Source organism: Halichoeres trimaculatus, unplaced genomic scaffold (genome assembly GCF_033239565.1).
Source record: "Halichoeres trimaculatus isolate MK-OKI-2021-1 unplaced genomic scaffold, fHalTri1.1 fHalTri1_scaffold_3, whole genome shotgun sequence".
Lineage (NCBI taxonomy): Eukaryota > Metazoa > Chordata > Actinopteri > Labriformes > Labridae > Halichoeres > Halichoeres trimaculatus.
Window position 1 is genome coordinate 42002888 of NW_027437181.1, and position 15533 is coordinate 42018420.

The 15533-nt window shown below is 40.6% G+C and overlaps 1 protein-coding gene across 2 annotated transcripts in view; it reads left to right on the forward strand.

Annotated features, from left to right (window-relative positions):
• Positions 1-4010: 4010 nt before the first annotated feature.
• The window catches only part of efl1 (elongation factor like GTPase 1), a 29277-nt gene continuing 17754 nt past the window's right edge, over positions 4011-15533 (forward strand). The window contains exons 1-15 of one of the 2 annotated variants that reach the window (XM_074667057.1): positions 4011-4064; positions 4423-4522; positions 7111-7178; positions 7285-7369; positions 7748-7881; positions 8140-8277; positions 8365-8585; positions 9200-9323; positions 10543-10622; positions 10861-10997; positions 11101-11223; positions 11500-11599; positions 11976-12133; positions 12219-12382; positions 14535-14670. In XM_074667057.1, the coding sequence (XP_074523158.1) occupies positions 4432-4522; positions 7111-7178; positions 7285-7369; positions 7748-7881; positions 8140-8277; positions 8365-8585; positions 9200-9323; positions 10543-10622; positions 10861-10997; positions 11101-11223; positions 11500-11599; positions 11976-12133; positions 12219-12382; positions 14535-14670 (1759 nt within the window). In that variant the 5' untranslated portion in view covers positions 4011-4064; positions 4423-4431. The other variant, XM_074667056.1, reaches the window with a different exon arrangement.

A 15533-nucleotide genomic window follows, 5' to 3' on the forward strand; every position in this document is an offset into this window, starting at 1 on the left:
GTAAATTCTCTTGGGAAAAAAACTTACTTGGAGTTTTTATTTATTTATTTATGTATTTTTTTACAGGGAATTCACAAAAGACATTAAATCATTTCAGCAGCTTTTATTTTATACTTATTTATTTATCATCCCCCCAGCACTTGATCAAATGTTGAAAATGTACGTTGTTGCCTTACTCTCATGTAAATGGTAGATCTATACTCTATCAATAGGGATAATAATAATACAAATGATATAATGATAAAAATGATGATAATAATAATGATAATAATAATAACAACGCAATAAAAAGATAGTAAAAATCATCCTGTTTAAATGTGAGGTTTTGGTTTACGTGTGTTTAAAAGTAATGTAAAGCCTGACAGGTGAGGGCGGTGCTGTGTGACGTCGAGGGTGACAAACAGGAAATGCTTCGTAGACCAGACCGTCTCAATTCAGTTCGGCCTTTGCGGTCTTCGCAGGCTATAAAGGCCGGGTCCTCCGAAGGCTACAGCCTCCGTAGGCTGCAGCCCCTGAATTGGGACACAGCTATCATGTTGACTATTTGTGTGTGCGCATGCGTGTGTGCGCATGCGTGTGTGCGCATGCGTGTGTGCGCATGCGTGTGTGCGCATGCGTGTGTGTGTACAGACAGCACAACAAGTTTTTGTTTTCACAATGAAGCGACACACTGCCTTACTCTCTCAGGACAAATGTGTGCAAAACGGCACAATGTGTTAGATTTAACAGGTGCTGTAGAAGCTCAGGGACACGTGTGTTGAATTAATCAAAATTATTTTGTATATAGCTATGTTCCTTTGACACATCTACTGTGTCAAATCAGTCAACACCAAGAGTGTGTGATATTTTTAAGCAAAAACTTGTAAATTTGAAACAAAATCTGTTTTTTTTAGTCTTTTTCAACAATGACAACTTTGATTCCAAAAATATTGTGTAATATTTTGTACATTTCTTGGCCCTTTTCGGGACAATATATATAAATATATATATATATATATATATATATATATATATATATATATATATATATATATATATATATATATATATATATATATATATATAGTAAATACACTTCTCAACAGCAGAGAGATAAAGCTTTATTTCAGGGAAAGCCAAATATATTCCTGAGAAAAACGAGTCATTAAGGAAAAGAACACTCCATGTTGGGGCTGTTCTTGCTTCCTCAGAGCTACAGAATAAAAAAGATGGAGAATTGCTTGAAGAAGGCAGAGGAAGGAGATGGACAACAGCTATGCAAAAGAAACGTGTTTCTCAGCTCACATTCTTCAGTGAAACACAACAGAAATGTTACAGGAATTAACTCTGTGGTACGACGCCAAGAGCGGTACGAGGCCCAGCCAGCAGCCAAAAAGTCAGGGTAGATAGAAGATTAGGAGACGACTTTGAGGAGAACCTGCCAGCTTGATGATAGTCACTGGAGTCACTGTTGTTACAAAGTTAGCACAGCTCTTTTCCTGACAGAGGGAAAGACTGCAGCATCTGGATGAGGTGAAGGAGACCTCAGAGAAGACGCCTCGGCCTCAGTTTAAGACGCCACAGGTCCTTATCAAACAGCTACAGGACATGGAGATAATTGTGAAGTCCTCAGAAAAGAACAGACAGAGCAGGTGGAGGACATCGAGCAGCATTTGAAGGATGTTCAGCTTCAGCTTGCTGCTATAGAGAAGTGCTTCTATCAGGAAATTAGTATAGTTACTAAGCCAGGCTGGAGAATCCCATCCAAAATCTCAAACACATCAAACTACCTGAGGACACTGTGGTCGAGGTGTCTCCTCAGAGGAGTTCTTATTGGTACTGTAGGCTGAGGGTGAGATGACGCTGTGGATGCAGCAATTGAAGTTTCAAGGAAAGGATCTGGGTGCTCCTCTGTACAGTCTACACTACATTAAATGACCCATACACCATTGCTACAAAAGAGGCTACACAGTCAATAAGATCAGCATGTTGTCTTGCCTCCGATCACACGTCTACACCATCACAGCACATCTCCAAGCTATCAGCAACAGGACCTAAAAAGTCATTTGATGTCCCTCTGTGGTGGATGGGTTCAGCTGACACAGTGTTTGTTGTTGGTGTAGTCCAATGGTCACCAACCTTTTCAAGCCCAAGATCTCTAAACCCAACCTGTGTGAAACAAAAGACCTACCTATTGGGGGCTTTAGGAAAAATGGACAACACATAATGTGTTTTCTGTTTTAAAAAGCCTATTTATATGAATAACACTTCCCTTCCCTGACATTCAAGTGTTGTAAACTGTTTTGCTTACTTGCTGAAACAATGGGCTGCTTGTTAAAACTTTACCTTTTACATTCTGAGAAAACTGTAATTTGTGTTTAATGAGCTCTCAGTCAGTGCCATAGTGTTAACATCAGTTACAGTCGCATCTGTACATCTGTCACTTCTAAAGCAGTATCACTTCAAAACACCATTTAATAGACACACAAGTTAGTAAGATGGCTGTGACTGAATACTGTCTGTGAGGAGCTTGTAGTCCGACTGATAGCCACAGACAGCAGGTCTGAGACAGTCATTGAGGTACCTGTCAATAAAATGGCTCCTGTGCTTTGATTTGTCTGCACGTAACTCTTGCCTATCAAATTAATGAGACAATTAATTGATAAATCTAATAAGAACTGTTGCACACAGCTTATTTTTTCATTAAGTATGTAATTGTCTTTACTGTTTAAACGTGCCTGCAGTTGTAACTCAAAGGTTTATCTTTTTATTTTGACTTGATTTAAAATGTTGACTTTCAGAAATATACACATACCAGACATTGTAAAGTAAATTCCTTAAATAGAATTATAACTAATCAATACTTCAAAGCCTAGGCAGAGCTAAGATTTTTGTTTTACTGTTAATACTTGTAGATATAAATTGTGGAGCTCACAGCACCATTTTTGAAGGATGCAGTGTTATTTGTAAGCTTTGAGATTCCAGATCAAATCAGCTCAATAAGTACAAATGTTTATTGTGATTTCTGTTTAGTTTTTGTGTTTTGTGTTTTTTGGTTTTATTATAAGTTTTGAACAGGTTTAAGTTCTTTGATACTCTAGACCCCAGTCCAGATTTCATATTTTGTAAAGTGATTTTATGAACTATTTTGAGTTTATTCATTAATTTAAATAATTGAGTCAAGTATTTTCTTTAAATTATTGTTTTCTTTTTTACAAATTTATACATTTTTATGTTTGTATATTTATGTATGTAATTTATACTTATTTGTTTATTTATTTATTTCCTCATTTTATTGATACAATTTAACGTGTTTTTTTTCTTTATTTTTCTTCTTCTTCTTCTTCTTCTTCTTCTTCTTCTTCTTCTTCTTTTTTTCATTAAACTTTGTTTTGAATGTATAAAACAAAACCAAAGGTCAATCTTGCATTACAGTTATACATATGCAAAGAGATTACCAGTTGGATCATTTACGGAATTTTCCCCCTTGGGATGAATAAATTCTGATTCTGTTTTATCATAAATCAATCAGTGGAGACGACAAAGTCGTACAATGGCAGATAAGGCAAAAGGTATATAAAATAAATTAATAAATGCATTTAAGCAAGAAAAGAGATTTGATTTCATTGTAGTACAATTTCTGGAAAGTCTTTTCAGTAAGTGTATTTCTTTTGTGTGTGTTTTTTTTATCCTTTTATTATATCCCATGATTTGAGGCACATTTCAAATTCATTTAGAAAAACAGAAAATTAAAGGGAAGATTTCAGGGTCCTGTTTTCATGAAATAAGATTAGTCAAGAAAGGCATATTAGTACAGCAAACTTTTTCATTTTCAGGGAGCAGACACTGTCTCCGAACTTAAAACGTGCGCATTGAAACTCATTAGAAACATAATGCTGTACATAATTTTAGAGAAAGAAATGTGAAGAAAGAACCTAAATAAATCCTGATGTAATCCACTCTGTGCAGTAGGTGGCGGTATTTACCCGTAATGTTGGCTGCGAATCTTCAATGATTTCGAAGAAGAAGAAGAACGTAAGCAAGTGGGTCTGGCTACAGTCATCTTCGACTTCCGGGACAGTAACGTGAGTTTGATATAAGCACATGTCTTTATTTTGATCCATGTCTGACGCTGTACCGTTAAGTTATTGTCCGATCTTATCATCAGACCGTTTGTACCGGACTGTACCATCATTTTATCATATCCAGCTCTGGTTTGGATTTGCCGGCATATTGACGTCAGTTTGTCATTCCCAGTCCACTCTCCTTATCACCACTTTGAATTTGTTTTTATTGTTGTGGACAAGCTATTGATTGACAGCCCTCTCTGCCAACAGCCAAATACTGTCACCTGTCTTTGCTGTGTTGCCGTAGCGAGCTAAGGTGTTAGCCAGATGCTAAAGTCCGGTACATGTTCCTAATCCCTCCGTTTGTTCGTTTCAGGTGTCAACAATGGGACACATCAGCCTGGACAAGATTGTAGCGCTACAGAGAAACCCCGTAAACACCAGAAATCTCTGCATTCTGGCTCATGTTGATCACGGTGAGTCAACACACTGACATCAGTCGGCAGTAATGCTCTCTGCTTTAACACACTGAAGCAGTTAGCACTCCCAAGTTGCTCGACTTTGACAGAAGTGTGTGTGAGAGAACCACTTTGTGTATGGTAATTACATGCATTCAAAACCAGAGCTTAACATCCACTATATAGAAATACAGTTTTTTCCACCTTCTGTTATGACATCAGACTACACTTTACTTGTTTTAGAACAGTTAGGATTACCAAAATTACCCCTATGTCCTGAATTACAGAACAATGTCAGAGAGCAACTACCGTAACTGAAAATTGTTTTATTACTTTCTTCAAAGTCAAAAGTTTGCATACTCTAAAATTACTTTGCCTTTAAACAGCCCAGATAATGATCCCAGGTCTTGGGAAGCTTTTGATGGATTAATTAACATCATTAAAGTAAAATGGATGCACACTTGTGGGTATATTTAAGACACAACTCAAAGACACTGCTACCTTGTGCCACATCATGGGAAAATCAAAAGATGTCAGGAAGGGATTATTGACCTTGACAGCTGTGATTCATCAAGTTTAATTTCCAGGTGTCTTGAGGTGCAGATTTTTTTACACTTTTTTTTTTTTTTTTTGATAAATCCTAAGCATGCTGCCAAATTCTTTTCAGACAGCAAAGTCAGTGTTTTGAAGTGACCATTAGGGCTGCCACGTTTAGTCGACATAATCGACTACTTTGACGATAAAAATTAATCGACGCAAATTTTAATAGTCGACGTGTCATATTATTGTTTTTATTGTCATTGTCACATGGTGAAATCAAGTACCAGGGGTAATACTCATTTGTAACTTCAGTTCACAGCATGAGGTACTGTGTTATTTGATACTTTTATGGGAAAAGATCACTAAGTTCATACGTGAGGAATATTGATGAGGAAAAATCTCTACTTCCAGAGAGTGCTGTGCGCTGACGGAGGCTCTGCGTCTCCGGCTTGGACAGCCTGACAGCTCCCCGAGTTTAGCGTCTGATAACGTGATTTAGAGAGTCTCCTTCACTCTCTGTTACAGACAGTTTTTCAGGATCTGAGTCACAAACTTGTGAAAACTAGTAAAACTCCCCTAACTTTTGAAAAGAGAGGACATTTATCTGAAGGAGCTCTCACTCTCAAGCTCACGCTGCAGCGGTAACACTCAGCGGGGAGGAGGAGGGGCGGAGAGCGCATGAGCGAAATAACCCATGTAGAGAAACGAAACTTAACGCATTGTCATGGAGAGCTGGAAGAGAGTCAGACGGGATCATACAGAGAGTAAAGCAAGCCCCAATAAGCAAATAAACATTAGAAAACAAGCCCAAAGTCACTAATAAGCGGTCTGTCCAACACTGCACACAACTTCATTTCCCTGTTACCTGCTTCATTCATTAGAGATTTTTTTTGTATAGTACCTACTTATATTTTTTTTATGTCATCATGAATGAAATAAAGACAAACAGACATGACACAGGGCTGACCAATCAGAGGTGAGAACCTAACTGGATAAATGCAGTGAAAATGCAACTCACAGGTTGAGTTATCAAGGTCTGCACATTTTAAAAGCCAAATTAGGTTGAAACACAAAATAATCAGGATTAATCGACTAATCGAAAAAAAAATCGATAGATTAGTTGACTTTAAAAATAATCGTTAGTAGCAGCCCTTGTGACCATCATAAAGCCTCGATCTCGTGGCATGTTGGAGCCAGGAGGCCTACAAACGTGACATAATTTTACCAGCTCTGTCAGGAGGAGTGAGACAAAATAACAGCAAACTGTTGTGAGAAGCTTCTGGAAAGACACTTGAAGAGTTTGACAAACAGTTTAAATGCATTGCTACCAAATATCAAGGAAGTGTATGCAAACATTTGACTTGGGGGAAATTAATTTAAAGTAAATACAGTAAATAAAACAGTAAATAAAAACTTCTGGTTACCAAAGCAGCTGGGATGTTAAGTGTTAATTCAAACCAAACTGATTGACGTAGCCATAGGCGCCAATATATGTTTGTGCTTTTGGTTGCTTGAAATTTATTTGTGACTGTCTGCCACTTTAATAAAGCAGCTAAAATAGGTGTTTAAGCATATTTTGTTACTTAAAAGCACCGCAAGCACACAGACAACACAGTAGCAACCAGCATTGATGCGCACACACACACAAATGCACATTTTTGTCTCCATATGTTATTTAATTGATGCAGCAGGCTCTTGTGTACAGAGAGAATACAGTCCAGGCTCTAAGAAATTTAAAATCTGACTCTCCACTGATTAGACAGCTGAACAATCTACCACTTATCAGCACCTGCAACAGTTCACATGATCAATCAGTTCTGCTCTTACTGCTCATCGTAGAGCTTTAAGGAGACGGATTACAAGACAAAGTTTACAGTGACACACACTAGAAGAGTAATGACTGCTGCACTGGCATGATCAGCACACATTGCTGCTCTGTACTCTCTGTGGGTGCTCAGGCTCTGATGCAGCCACGAAACTGGCCATAGCATGATAACCTGTGAGTAAGAGTGTTGAGATCAAAGCTGAATATGTGGACTCATAAGGAACCATCCTCACCTTGACAGGTAAAACTACTCTGGCTGACTGCTTAGTGGCAAGCAATGGCATCATATCAAGTCGACTGGCGGGGAAAGTAAGTGATGGTATTTCCTGAAGAGGTCCCTCAGAAATCATATTAAGATCTATGTTTAGTGTTTTGTCACTATTTGTGAGTTTTGGTGTTGATTTTTTTCTTTTAGCTGAGGTATCTAGACAGCAGGGAAGATGAACAGCTCAGAGGAATCACCATGAAGTCCAGCGCCATCTCACTTCATTTCAGAAACGGTGAGGCTGTCAGCGCAGGGTAACACTCGTTTCTCTTTGTGGGGGACATGCTTCACTGTTTCTTATTTATTCATTTAATTTCTTTGTGAATAAAGTAGTATTCATTTCTAAATTTCATGTGTATTCAGTTTACAAAATATCAATAGTAAATGTGACGTTTCAGAAACTGACTCTTGTTTTAACCTTTGCTCTGTGGCTTTGTCTCATTTTTCTCTAATGTAAAAGACAAACTTCTCAAACATACTGTGAGTTTTAGCCACAAAGCTGTTAAAAGTTTGGCATTAATTTGATTTTTTGGGTTGAATTGGTCGTCAAGCACGAGCCCACTGAAGCTCTACATGAATAGATGTTTGCTAACATTGTGTCATCACTCCACAGGGGAACAGGACTACTTACTAAATCTGATCGACTCCCCGGGCCACGTTGACTTCTCCTCAGAAGTTTCCACTGCTGTCCGGCTGTGTGATGGTGCTATTGTGGTGGTTGATGCTGTTGAAGGCGTGTGTCCTCAGGTACGAATCTTTCTCTCAGCTTATGAGCCAGTACAAACACTTTCATGTCTGACACAAGCTTTGAATTTTATGACAGTGGATTTGGGATGAAGAGTGCTGGCTCTTTAGGTCTCTGTGTACAGCACAACAGGCCAGTGTCATGAGTTGTAGCTAAGAAGCATGTCCTGAGTGAGAGGGATTTCCTGAATGAACCACAGTATCTAGAGTCTTAAAAACAAATTGTCATACAGTACGATGTGATATTTCTCACACGTGCAGACCCAGGTCGTCCTCCGTCAGGCGTGGCTGGAGAACATCAAGCCTGTTCTGGTCATCAATAAGATCGACCGACTCATCACAGAACTGAAGCTCACCTCTCTGGAAGCCTATGGACACGTGCAGAAGATCCTGGGACAGGTGAGGGGAGGTTCAGCTGTCAGACAAAGAAAACTCCAGTTGTTGTTTTGTTAAGATGTGTATTAAGGTGTGTGTTTGTCCTTGCAGGTGAATGCAGTGACAGGGACACTGTTCACGTCCAGAGTGCTGGAGGAGCGGGCAGAGAAAGAGAAGGAGGAGGAGGAGCAGAAAGACAGCGAGGCGTTCAGTGGAGATCAGCTGTACGACTGGAGTGCTGGGCTGGAGGAGACTGATGACTCCCATCTCTACTTCTCTCCCGACCAGGGGAACGTGGTCTTTGCCAGCGCCATAGATGGATGGGGCTTCAGGTGAGGCTAGTAAAATAAAGAAATGTTTGTGTGAGCTACAGCTTTACAAAGCAGGCGATGGTGCTCATGGGAAATGTAGTCTTTCTTCCTACACTGCAAAAACTGTAATGGAAGCTTACGGAAATCTTCTCTCTCAAATCTTTTCACCATGTTTCTTGAAAGAAGAATAATGTCATAATTCAAGAAACTGAAAAAAAACAGTTTTCCTGGCCTTATTTTTGTCTCGATGTCACCTCATCAGGTGAACATGGCTCGTATTAAGTCTAATAGACATTTTTCTTAAAAAAAAGAAAGAAATACTTGCTTAAATTTCAGTTCTTGAGGATTAAAAAGAACCCACAGATTTTTACTGAAGGCTAACATGAATCAAAGCTCAAATCATTCATCACATCAACAGCTCCACTGAGAGGCAAAGACGCTCTGGCAGCCTGTGTGAGTGTTGTCTCTTTGAGGGAAACACTGAACTTAAACTGCCGGTAGCTCAAAGAATCATTTGTTTGTTGGCTCGACTTCTTCTTTTATCTAACAAGTACTTGTAAAAATAGGCTCTCTTGTTTGCAAACCACTCAGAGATACCACGTCAAACCTGCTGAGACCTGTTCTGTGTTTTGTAGCATCCAGCAGTTTGCTCAGATCTACAGCCAGAGGATGGGCATTAGGGCTGAGGTGCTGCTCAAAACCCTCTGGGGAGATTTCTACCTCAACGCTAAAGCAAAGAAAATCATGAAAGGAGCTCAGGTAATGTGCTTAGAGGAATGTTTACATCTCTAAAATATAATTCTTAAGGAAGTCAGTTATTCATAGTAACCTATTTAAGTGGGTTACCACACCTAAAGGTAGTTGACCCAGCGTCACCTTTGCTGATCAGAAATGGATATCTTGTGTGTGCATGTATGTGTGTGTGTATCCCTTTCTCTCTGTCACACCCCCCCCTGAAAAGACCAAGCTCATGGTCTTTTCAAATTCAAGTGAGTTACCAGCAAATGTCCCAACAGTGGTAACTCAACAAGGAAACCCAATTGAGCTGGTCTCCAATCATAAGTACCTGGGCTTTCTTTTGGATTGTGAGCTTTCTTTCAAGCACACATTGCTGGCTTAGTCAACAAACTCAGGATCAAGCTTGGTTTCTTCTACAGAAACAGATCTTGTTTTTCATTCAGAGCCTGAAAACTGCTTGTGTCAGCAACATTTCTTCCCCTGATTGACTATTGAGATGTGCTGTATTTCAGCGCTCCTTTAAAATGTCTCCAATCCTTAAACACTGTTTATCATTGTGCACTGAGGTTTGTCACGGGTGATGGTCACCTCACACATCATTGTGACCTGTACATTTGTTCTGGGTTGCCCTCTTATAGTGTGCGAAGGTACACACACTGGCTGACACTGATATATAAAGCAATTCTTGGCTTAGTTCCATTTTACTTATGCTCTCTCCTGCGGAGAACTCCAAGCCACTATGCCTTACAGTCCTGTGATATTTTACATCTTTCTGTTTTACATCGTGTAAGAACAGAACTAGGGAAGAAAGCATTCAGCTTTGCTGCTCCAACAGCGTGGAACTCTCTACAGGCTGAACTGAAGCTCTCAGAGCTCATCTCACTTGGAGCCTTTTGATCCTTGTTGATGGATGAACAGCGTGAATCCATTAAGCAATGCCTGTGTTTCTGAACAGCTATGTATGTTTAATAATCTTCTGCCCTTTACTGCATTTCCCTAATTCACCAAAAAATGTATTTCTAATCATTATTATGTTGTATACTGTTTCTAACAATATGTTTTACTGTGAAGTGTGTTGCTGACCTCTTGGCCAGGTCACCCTTGTGAAAGAGATCATGATCTCAATGGGTTTTTTACCTGGTTAAATAAAGGTTAAATTAGATAAATTCTGTTATGACTACATGTAAAGTTTAAAGTGAATCCATTAAAGGCGTCTGTTGCCCCCCTCTGTTGACTGCAGGCCAAAGGAAAGAAGCCACTCTTTGTGCAACTTGTGCTGGACAACATTTGGAGTTTATATGATGCAGTCGTCATCAGAAGGTGAGTTTTGAGAGTTTCCAGTTATAAACTCAGAAGTTTGATGTTATCTAACAATGCAATTCAGGCAGTGTTATGAAGACAAGGTTTGAAGACATTTAGCAAACCTGTGCCTTTGATGGTGTTCAGGTCAGCTAGCAGAATGTGGATGACTACACGTGTGCACACCTGGCCAGATTACAGCAACGACTTCTGCTTTACAGCCAGCAGTGAGACCTGTGTTTTATATTTCTGTCACCAGAGATAAGCAGAGGGTGGAGAAGGTGGTGACTTCTCTTGGAATTAAGGTGATGGCGAGAGACTTGAGCCACTCGGACCCCAAAGTGCTGCTCTCTGCCATCTGCTCCCAGTGGTTACCGGTGTCCAAGTCTGTCCTCTGTATCCTTTAAGTTTCAAACTGGGACTGTGTGAAACGAACCAAGTCGACTTTGATCTGGTCTTCTTTTGAAGCTCTGAGTTTGGAGTCTTTAACTGAGCCCAGCAATGGTGTGTGAGAAGCTTCCCAGTCCTCTGGACATGGAGGTGGAGCGGGTGGAGAAGCTGATGAGTGTTGGCGCACGACAGTTTGAATCCATGCCGCAACAGACACAACAGCTTAAAAAAGGTAAGAACACACACACACACACACACACACACACACACACACACACACACACACACACACACACACACACACACTAGCATGTATGTGCGTACACGTACAAACCATCCAGCATCATGAAAGGCTTTGATCCAGACTCTTTCTGTCTTGGTGAGTGGGCCTCCCTCCTCTGCACATTTCAGGATTCACTTTCAGATTTAATAGTTTGGTTTTAAATCTTTGAACAGACAAAGACACTTATACTTCCTGTGAATATATATCTGTGACTGCGTCTCCCAGCATTTCTCCAGTGCTCATGTGAGGAAAACGCTCCAGTCATCGTCTTTGTGTCCAAGATGTTTGCTGTAGACAACAAGGCACTGCCCCAGAACAAACAGAGGTTAGTGTGTGTGTGTGTGTGTGTGTGTGTGTGTGTGTGTGTGTGTGTGTGTGTGTGTGTGTGTGTGTGTGTGTGTGTGTGTGTGTGTGTGTGTGTGTGTGTGTGTGTGTGTGCGCGCGTGTGTGTTTGACTCAAGAATCAACTACTTAGGCAAAGTATAGTTTATGATCACAAGCATAGATTTCACCTTCTTTAAAACAAAAACAAACACAAAGGTTGAATGCTTTCAGCTCCCTGCTCTCTAAACTATTCACTCTCCAAAGCAGGTTCACTGGAATTAAGTTACTCGTGTGTGTGTGTGTGTGTGTGTGTGTGTGTGTGTGTGTGTGTGTGTGTGTGTGTGTGTGTGTGTGTGTGTGTGTGTGTGTGTGTGTAGGCCTTTAACTCAGGAGGAAATTGCCCGTCGTAGGGAACTAGCCAGACAGAGACAAGCGGACAGGATGGAGAGTAACCAGGGATTAACGGAGAGCCAAAGAGCACCCAGCCCCTCAGAAGCCGCTCCACAGGAAAGCCAACCTGTACGCCTCAATCCAGGTAAGCTCATGTCTTATTTTGACCTTTGGTTTCTCTACACACACCCCCAGTCTGACGTCTGTGTCCGTTCTTTTTTCTATGTCAGTGAAGACCGAGAGCCTGGTGAGCCCAGACTCCAAGTCAGAGAAGGAGGAGGAGCAGAAGGAGACTTTCATAGCCTTTGCACGAGTCTACAGTGGAACAGTCAAGAAAGGACAAAAGGTCTTTGTGCTTGGACCAAAGTATGATCCTGCCCAGGGCCTGAGCGTGGTGAGTCCACAGTCCACCCTGACACTTCAAACTACAAGGAAAGCGTTAAGGTCATTCTGGTTTCTGGAGTTTTACACGTCACAGTCTGTACAACACATCAATGACCACATCAGGCGCCAAGGAGAGACGGTGAATCAGAGCTGAGGTTTTTGGGCATAAACAATTTTTAAAAATATTCCAACAGAGGAATCTCTAACACAGCTTTGTGCTCCACAAAGAAGTAGGGATGGGTACCTTTAACATTTAAAACAATACGGTACCGATGCCCGGTACCTGGCAAATGGAATAGGTAGTCAACGGTACCAATTTTCTGTACTTTTTGTGTTTATGTGGTAAAAAAATATCAATTTGTTTAATAATAAGATATACATATTTTTTCAATTTAACATAATTATTCTTTAAAATATAACCTTGCAAGGCTGTGTTCATGTGCAGCATGGAAAATCTCCTACTCTTCCACTCCCTCACAGTCACAAGGATGCATTTAGGTACCTAAACATGGGACCTTTTGATCCTATGTGAATCTGTGCCCGGTACTTTTGACAGAATTCGGTCGGTACCCATAAAAGTACCTAATTTGGTACCCATCCCTACAAAGAAGATCTGCTTTCTCTTCATTTGCTTCAAAACAAACATCTTCAAGTCTCTCCCTACTCCTCTTAAATCCAGCTGCCCACTTTTTCACTCTTGATAAAGCTGGAGTGTCATCCCCTGATGTAGCAACCATGTCGGCGCAAATGTACCTGGGGATTAATCCCTTTTCTTTTTCCTGCAGATATTTGATAACAACATGGTTCCAAGTTTGATTCACAATCACAAAATGTCTCTGGTTCTACTTTTCAAAGTCCTCAAACACAACATCAGTGTCAGTTAATCTGAAAATAAACCATGCCCTAAGTGCCAGAAAATGTTGAGTTTAATGCATGCCAAGGTTCTCCTTCCCAGTCAGGCTACAAACTTTTCAGCCCTCCTTCATATACCTCATTATTTTATTCAACAGACTAAACAGCCTTATGTTATTTATCATTCTTAAAAAAGAAAAGCTGCTGAAGGAGTTATCTGTTTTGGTGGTGTTTACTTAATCACAACTTTAACTGGAGGGGAAGCAGCAATACGTTGTCTCTTATAAATCAGGGCCCGTAAGCATGTCCAGCCATTAGAGATGAAAACGAACCGTTTGTATGAACAGCAAAAAAAAAATCGATGAGTGTCATGCATGAGCCAGGTTAACAGGCTTAAATAGGGTTAGATTTAATGGAGGTAGACCCCACCATTACAGGTGCTAACGGTAGGATTTACAGCGCCTGTTCAGCTGTTCAAAGACAGACATTGATCCATGCGTTACCATTTGAAACAGAATACACAAAAACAGTGGACAACCCTTTGGAAAGGTGGTGATGTGTAGCCAAACAGCTAACTTAGATTTTGGAGACACATTCTTTCAGTCAACAGATGAGATAATGGAGACAATCGAAGGCTCAAACCAGCAAGGCTCACTGTTTAACAAGTTTGATTTGCTCTTTGCTTTTCTGTCTGGGTCCTTCAAGATGTGTGTGGTGAAATGTTGGAGTGCTTGTTCCACCAAGCAGCTTTCATATTACTGATTGTTTTTTCAGAGGTTTTTACTGTGCGCTACACTGAACTACTACACTACTACACTATGTTTTACAGTGACCCAATGATGTGACCCCGACTTGGCTTTTAGCTAATGGAAAACCAAACCGGTTTTTAGAAATGCTGTCCTTTAAACCAACTAAGCACTAGCACTGGTAGAAAAGGGGTGTCAGTCTTTAAAAGGGCAGCCCAGCAGATTGGAGTCTGTGCATACAGTGAAAAAATAAATTGATTATTAGCCCTGAGGGGTTAGTGCACACTAGCAAGGTTTATCCAGCGTCACACGACCAAAGTATCCACCGTGTACGCTCATATTCATACACAGTTCAGCATTCATCAATCTGAGCGTGGGTGTAGGCTCAAATATCACCCCAGGTTTGAGTTTGTGTACGCAAGTTTAAGGTCTGAGGAGGACTTTATTTCTAGTGCTGCAGACCTGCTCTCTGCATTTTCATCCCTCAAACCTCGGGGTATCTAAGTTGCATCATGTGTGCTCCTCCTGGCTCATCCTGCTCCTTCCCTCTCTCATACCTGCCAGCTGCCAGAGAGCTGCACTGCGTCTGACTGTGAGCTGGAGGTGCCTCACCTGTCCTGCTGCACGGTGGACAGCCTGTACCTGCTGATGGGCAGAGAGCTGGAGGAGCTGAAGGAGGTCCCTGCAGGAAACGTCCTGGGTCAGTCTGTCCATCTGCTTACTGAGTTTTTATTTTATTAGTGTTTGTAGTTTCATCCTGTCAGAGCAGCTGTCAGATCATTTAGTTTCTAGCTTTGATGAATTTCAGCAGCGACAAGTGGAAAACTCCTGCAGAGAGGAGGATGTCATGATTTATAGAAGTAGAACGAGCCAACGTGTTTGTCTCTTTTTTGTAATGTGGCCTGAATTTTGACTCAGATGATAACACCTCACAGCCTCTCCTCCATCTCTGATCTGTTTCTGTGAGAGCCTTGATTCTTCACCAAGTGATGAGTAGATGTAGACCGAAATATCGGCCGGCCGATATATCGGGCCGACATTTGGACATTTGTCTCTATCGGCCATCGGCCGTATTTTCTTTTAAAAAGCCGATTTTTGATCCGTTGTATAAAATGACGCAATTTTTGATCAGGCACAAAAAAGATGAGCACCTCAAACTTGTGGAACCACTTGGATACATTGCATACTTTTGTTCAAATTATATTAATAAGTTTAAATTTCTTTTTTGACATTTTAAGAAGAGTGTGAATGTTTACTACTGCTTGTTACATTGTGTGTTTACTCAGACAAAATATTTAATTGTTTTGAAAGCTGAATAAATGTTCAGAGGACTGGACACGACTTGTAATAGATTTCTTTTAGTTGCTCAGAAATTGCTGGGTTTCACAAAAATGTGATAAATATATATTTATTTAACAATCGGCCTGAATATCAAATTGGAAAAATCGGCTATGCATATTGGCATCGGCTGCCCAAATTTGGAAAGCATCGGCATCGGCCCCCAAAAAACCCATATCGGTCGACCTCTAGTGATGAGTCCAGTGGTCAAACAGATGTCGATTG